Genomic DNA, 7665 nt, shown 5'->3' on the forward strand with positions numbered 1-7665 from the left:
TTCCTTGCAAAAGGCTTCTAGTTCTGTAATATTCTTGGGGCGTCTTGCATGTACAGCTTTTTCATGATCAACCCACAGATTTTCAGTGATATTTAAGTCAGGGACTATGACAGCCATTCCAAAACAGATTTTGAGGTATGTTTAGGATCCTTATTCTGATGTAGAAGCCATCCTCCTTTCAGCTTCAGCTTTAGCTTCAGCTTGAGCTTCAGAATGTGCTGGTATTTAGTGGAATAAATTCTTTCCTCCACCCATGCAATGTGGGCCATTGTGGACAACACAACCCTAAAGCATTCACCCCCATGGTTAACAATTGGGCAGGTGTTCTTTTCATGAAATGCTGCTCCTTTTTTTCTCCAAACATCCCATTGCTTGTTTCCAATTTGCATCAGTTATGTTGCATACTTCTGGAATTGGATTTGATGATGAGGACACAGGTAAGGTTTTCTTCTACTGACTCTTCTATGAAGGTTTTGTTTGCGCAAGCAGCTCTGGACAGAAACTGCTGACTCTACTAAATTTTACTGGAGGTTTTTTTGAATTCACTTGGAGTTTCTGATATGCCCTTCTGACCAGCATATGAGCAAGTCTCTCAGAGTATTCTTGGTCTTCCAGATCTCATCTTGACCCCAGTTCCCCTAAACTGCCATCTCTTAATTACATTTCTTCTTGTAGCCTTCTTCTGCACTGTGGGCATCAATAACTTTCATTTTTTTGCTGGCCTTTGGGATGGAGCTGATGAAGGTCTGAGACCTTGTAAAAAGGATTTAAGACTGCAGAACTGAGCTTAGGGTGCACAAACCTTTGCACATGGCACAATTATGTTTTTATTATTTATTATTATTATTATTATTTATTTATGACATAAAACCTAACTATGTCTGAATGTTTGCTGGAAATTTTCTGGTTTTCTGTTCCATATATCCTAGCAAGGCTGTTTACATCTTTACAAAAAAAAACACTTTGACATTAGTGTACAGTGGTATGATTTGTCACTTTAAACTACGCAAAAATCTGGCCATGCCTGTGAGTTCAGGTGTCTATGATCAGTACTCAAATCTGACAGCAGGAGGTAGCAGCGTTTGAGTTAGAGTTTGACCAATAGCACTGATTCATTCTACCTGCTAACCCAGCAGGGAGGCTTGATGATAATTGACAATCATAATGTCATTTCAAGAGACTGTAAATAGACAACACAACCGATTTCATCCTCCTTACTCTGTATGGCTGCTTCCTCTAGTGAGGACAGTCTTTTAACTAATTAGCAAAGGCAAACAGCAGACTGGGCTGATGTGGAAAGTTGAAGTTGTTAATTAATTAACGTAAATAATGTTACGTAGCTAATTTGCAAGCTAGCTTGCTTATTTACCGCATATAAGTTAACAGAGTAATGCTACGTTATGTTGTTGCAGACAATTAAATGTGACTTATTCATTATTATTGCAGTCAAACCTGTAACCGTGTGTGCGCTGGCACTGTGTAGTCTATAATCAGTGGTGCAAAAAGTACTGAGATATGCAGTACAACATATAAAATGATATTGATATTGGATAACGCTTCTTTTCATTTTTTGTCTCAATATTAGAATCAGCATTCTAACTCTAGGGTTGTGTTTTCTTCAGATCTACGTCCAGACACGTAACCCTGCCAACCTAAACATGCACATAGTGAGGGATGAGTACCCCAATCGGCCCCTGACGCTAGAGGGCGCCCTGGGGAAGAGGAAACACTACCAGCAGTTCCAGCCAGTGATCACACTGGCTAAAGGCTACACCATCCACTGGGACCAGGCGGCACCTGCTGAGGTCACCATCTGGCTCATCAACTTCAACAAGTCAGTGGACACATGAGCTGCACTTGTGACAGCACACATTTCACACAAAGCATGTTTATAGTAGGTCTGTACAGTAGGCTTTATTTATCACAGATAACACACATGAATTAACAACATATGTCCAGATTTAGCCCAATGGATCATTTTCTTTTGCAGTCTCTGGGCAGATTATAGAACAGACAAAATGAGAGACTAAGACTAAGAGTGCATAACATAAGACAAAAAATAGAGCACGTAAGCAAGGCATATGGCATTTAGACTTAATAGACTCGACACTGATGGACAGAGCAAGATGGAAATTTTACTAAATATCACACTGCCACTGTTGTTTCTCAAGTAACCACATTTTCAAGTGTCAAACAGGTTGTTAAATAAATTCTCAAATCAGTTGGAAATGTGTTGCAGCCACATGATGCTCGGACTGATAGGGGAATTTACTTGCCTCTATCAGCAGCTCTAGTGTGCCTGCTAGTATTCATAAAATTTGAGTAGAACCAAATGAACACTTGGAACAGGTCTGTGGTGTGTTTATGAGTGAGATCATAATTACTTGCCCCGAGTAGACTTTTTTTTTTCAAGGGTTTATTGGCACTTTGAAGTCATCTAGAAATTACAGAATATATAAATGTCTGGACTGGTGCTCATATCATCATTCAAGATATGTATTATAGTGAGTTTACTGAGAATTACAGCTAAGAGCACCATGCTGAACTACAGTAGCCCCAACGTAGAAGGTAATATCTTTTATCTTGCACAAGTTATCTAATTTGGTTCTAACTGTGCACACAGGATAATAATTTGTGCAAATAAGATCCATATCTTGCACACTTTATTATCTTGGTTACACAAGGTATTGTCTTTTGACGACTTGTAGGCACAAATTAATTTATTTTAATTATAATGCCTTGCAGGCATGTGACTCAAGTCATTTGGTCCAACTCTCAAGCAAGTCCCCCCCAACATACTGCAGTGTAACCAGACCTCCCTCACAGCGTGGTCACAACATAAAATATAATTATTCACTTGATAACGGCCATTTAATGCGTTAAATGACACATGACAATTTAAAAATGTGTTTAAAACTGAAATGTAACTTATAGATAATTGGACATGGTTTCAGTATATCCATGGTTTTTAGAAATGTAACATTACAATGCCAACATTGGGTTGATCAGTGATATCGATCGTTAGGTTAGCTAGTGTTAGGGTTACAGAGTGTTGAGAGAACAGATATCTGTAACCATATTGTTTCGCACTGAATATCACGACAATGCCATGCTGTTATACCGGGTAACGTTTCACTTGTAATGTAACAACTTTGAACATATTTAATATTTAATATTTACACTGAAAACATAAAACAAGACAAGTCAATCCAGTCATCACGTCTCAAGTGAAGTCAAGAATCTTTCATCTCCAAGTCAAGTCTTAGGTCATTTACTTTCTGTCAAGTCAAGTTGCACATTATCAGAATAATGATCTCCCATAAATATTTCATTCATCAAGACTCCAGGGATAAATATCAGTAAATGTGGTAGTGGAGAGCCTTATTGTAAATGCAAAGTTTCAAAAAGATGTTATCTATTTTAAGTCAGTGTGCATGTAAAAGAGGATAATATATGTACAAACAGACTTTAAAATCACCCCTGAGAAACAAATTCACCTTTTTGATCCAGTGAAAAGCTTCCAGACCAGCATTTGATCTGTTTACAAGACTGGTTCTTTAAATACACCAAGCAGCCTGAGGGCTTCATCTGTTGCAGTCAGCAATCCATGAAGTGAATTTTAGCCGGTATTTTACTTCCAGCTCCCCCCTCACACTGTTATTGGAGCAGCACTGCAGCAGAGAGGAGGAAGATTGTGTCTCATACAGTGAACGGAGCTGAGCTGTCTCAGGTGGCATGGACCACAGGTCATGTGACAGCAGGTGGTTGTATGGGGAGAGACGGTAACCCCTGTGTCTGATCAAAGATGGTCTCAGGTGTCAGATGTGAATGTCCTCCCTCATCTTTCTCTAGCTGTCCACTGACTCCTGGTCAGTGACCTTTGACCTCTTCCAGTGGATGCTGGGAGCTGGTGTTCACAGACAGCTGATGTGGTCCTTGCTGTTCCACTGATGTAGTGTTCCCCACAGCTGCAGTCTTCCTCTCCTTGGGGATGGTCTCTTTCGGATGTACCAAAGTTTTAAAGAGCCTACTGTGCTTCAGACAAAGTGCTTGTCACATTGTCGAGCAACTTTCCGAAAACTGACGGTGCAACAAGCTCTGTATTTGTCATTCTTCAGACGTCCTCTTCTGTCACTTTTCATGTGGGCAACTGAGAGCAACATCATGAATGCCTATGAGGATAGACTGTTTGAAAGCGACACAGAATACACAGAATTCTTCAGTTGGGGCAGATGTCTACAACAGGGTTACCACGTGTCCTGGAAAACATGGAAAAGCTGGAAATTTAGTCATGGAAACATCTGCAAATTGATTAGAATGACCACATATCCTAGAAAAATTTAAATGTATTATAGCTTCACTCAGACCTATGCCTCAGATCACCCACGGGTTTAGTCTGAAACTCCAAAACTCTACTGGGAAGAATAACGTGTCCTTTATGATCAGACGTGGAACCAACTTGCAGCAATCTTTTCACTGCCCAGTCTATTTTTTCTGGAGCCGCGAGCACTATTCTCACCAAAGCACAGTGAAATGTTTTCTTTAACTATTTTCTTAGCACCCCATGTATTGATCAAACTCTCCCTTAGCACCAGGAGACAACAAATCTTGGCACCGACCATGCTCCTTGAGGGCATTCATGGTGTTGTACTCTGTCTTTCACACACAAAGTGCTGGAAGTAGTTGTGTTAAGAATTAAAAGCAAGAAGTTCAAGCCTGCTTTGCTTTGCTTTCACACCTCCACACAGTTGGCCACTGTTGATTCCAGAATCTCTGCAATGTAGGGTTGTGTGGGAGGGTGTTTCAGACACTGGCGAGCATTTGTTTAAAGCGTATTGATGACTTAACCCTTCAGAGGTGAATGTATGTAAAGAGACGACGCATATACAGTTGTTGTGGATGACGCCATGGGAAGATAGCTGACGAGTTTAATTTTGTTTTGAACACTGATCCCTCCTTACAGGCTTTCTGCAAATGGCATTGTCTGAGGTCACTCATTATGTAGGCCGTCAGCTCGTTCCTCTCACGCCTGCTATTTGCAAAGATTTACCACAGAAATGGGGAGAGTCTCACTCTGTGCTCCTCCCTTCAGATGCTGTTTACAGTGAGGCATTCAGCTATTTAAACTGCATAAATGCTTGTGGTCATTTCAAGCATTTCAGTCATTCCCCATGGCCTCAGTCCACCCTGACATGGACAGCACAGTCAAAGCAGTATATTTCCATCAATGGTGCGTATACCAATGGCCCCATCTACAGTTCACACAAGAATACAGCAAGAGAGGCTGATTCTCCACAGAAAGAGCTGAAATATGACTTGTTTATTTTAAGAAAACAGCTACTGTCTGTCTTTTGAAAGCAAACCAACTGATTATGGTTTAATGAGCCGCTCTCTCCTGCCTTCTACAGTGTGATATATTAAAATGTAGCTACCTCCTGCTGATGTTGAAGCTTTGATGAAGGATCTCATAGCAGAGTCAGTAGAAAGCTGTTGAGCTAAACAGATTATCATCTTTTCAATTTGCTGTGTTGTTAATGAATTGTTGACTTTGGGTGAGTTTATATAGTACATTTTACTTTTATTCATTTTTAACTCCTCTGCTTTGTCCTGATTCAGCTTATTTGGAAACATCATTTTTCAATTAGAGCTGCAACTACAGGCCCTTTTCTTTGTGGGAAAAACATGGATTGGATTGATGAACAGTGGCTTTATGAGCTGAGAGCTGAAATTATTAAACTGGGAGTTTGTCATAGCAATTAAACTGAAAAACTGTTCAGACAAAATGCATTCAACATGGATTCTGTATGCTGCACAGAGAGATAGACAATTAGCCGCTTAGAGCAGTGGATAAATGAAAGACTGCAAGTCATATTTGACTGCTAATGCATATTTTTGATATGAAGGTATACATGTGCTGACATGCTGACAATGTACAGATATGAGAGTGTTTTTTAAGTGCAAACAAAAGTTATATCTGCAATTAGATTTTCACACTGCACGCCTTGGTGCTCAATTCTGATTTATTGCTCAGATCAGATTTTTTTGTCTGTTCACATAACTTTTTAAATGTGGCCCATATCAGACTCCAGTGTGAACAGGTCACTGTCCTGAAGTGACCTGCATGACTAAAGTCAGTCTGAGTGACATAAAAGTCCCAGGAATTCTGATATGAGATGTTCAGACTCACATTACAACCATCAGGCCTGTACTGGATTTGGACCACATATAAAAGTGGCCTGAATCAAAATTGAAAAGATCAGATTCCATGCAGTTTGTGCTGTTCACACTGTTATGAAAAAAAATCTGATCTGAGTCACATCAGAGCAAATCTATGAGATTTGGGTCAGTTTGGCCTGCAGTGTGAACACAGCCTTTGTTGCTATTGCATCAGGATCAAAACCAGAAAACACTGAAACATCCAAATGAAAATAATATGCTGCATTACCTTACCTTACATTACTGTTTTGTTCTTGTTACAGAGGCTTTAAAATATCCCTTAAACCTGTAAACCGTTTTTTTGTTTTTGAAAAATATGTCATTGAAATTTTCTTCATTTACATGGCAATCACAGTTAACTTAGGAAATAACTGTATAAACATATGCTTTCGCACATATACACTGATGCCTATATATACTCTATAAATATATTAAAAGTAAATATAATAGAAATTATAGAGAAATTATGGAGAAAATTGTTATACTACAATGTAGGAACGCTAAAGATCAAAAAACATCATTAGAACAGGGTTCTAAAACTGTGGGGCACAGACCCACTGCAGGGGAGGCGTGGATGACCAGGGCAATAATATGGAGTGGAACTGAGTCAAAGGAATGTGATTTCTATAAGGAAAATAAACACACTTTTTTTACTTTTTTATTAGTTGCTTACCTTATGATTGATAAAAAATGTTGGCTTCTGAAGGTGGGCATGCCAAAAAGTAAAAAAAACAACCCACTGCACTAGAGCGAGAGAAGGTAAGATAGACTTTATTGATCTCACAATGGGGAAATTCATTCGCTACAGCAGCTCCAGATACAACACAACAGATAAGATAATACACATTAAATAAATACAAATAATATAGAAAAATAGAGAGTTAGAGTTAGTAAGAGTTACATACACACTATATACAGCTTTCCATATACAGATGGTCTGTGGTCACAGCCTGAGGTAGTGGCATGGTGTAAAAAATAAATAATTGCACAGGACAAAAAGATGACATCTAATTTATACTGCTGTATATATTTTTGACGATGTGCGAAGACTTATTTTTTATACCATGCCACTACCTACTGCTTTGACCACAAATGAAACCAAGCTAAACTGCTGCATTTAGACTATTTGAAATGGCATTACTTGACTCAAAGGTATGAAATAGAAGTAACATCTCTTCAGGAATAAACGTACATGCACCAAATATACTGTAAGTTTAGTTTAAGAACCACATTTCAAGCACAGGTCATATTCAGGTCTCTCAGATTAAATTGCACCAACACCCATATGACACTGTGCAACTGTGAATAAATTCACATTAAATGTGAACTGATTATTGAATTGAAATTGAAATTGAATTGAAAGCCTTTATTGTCATTGTACACAGTACAATGAGATTTGGAGAGCAGCTCCGTAAAAGTGCACACATAATTATCACATACATACATATA

At 38.9% G+C, this 7665-nt stretch overlaps 1 protein-coding gene across 2 annotated transcripts in view; it reads left to right on the plus strand.

Moving 5' to 3' along the window:
- cemip (cell migration inducing hyaluronidase 1) overlaps window positions 1-7665 on the plus strand; it is a gene marked incomplete in the record, with an annotated part of 167875 nt that overhangs the window by 150393 nt on the left and 9817 nt on the right. For both annotated transcript variants that reach the window (XM_035652320.1, XM_035652319.1), the window contains 1 exon segment: window positions 1623-1834. In XM_035652320.1, coding sequence (XP_035508213.1) covers window positions 1623-1834 — 212 coding nt within the window.

The sequence above is a fragment of the Morone saxatilis genome, unplaced genomic scaffold (assembly GCF_004916995.1).
Source record: "Morone saxatilis isolate NCDOM2014 unplaced genomic scaffold, NCSU_SB_2.0 Contig11, whole genome shotgun sequence".
Lineage (NCBI taxonomy): Eukaryota > Metazoa > Chordata > Actinopteri > Moronidae > Morone > Morone saxatilis.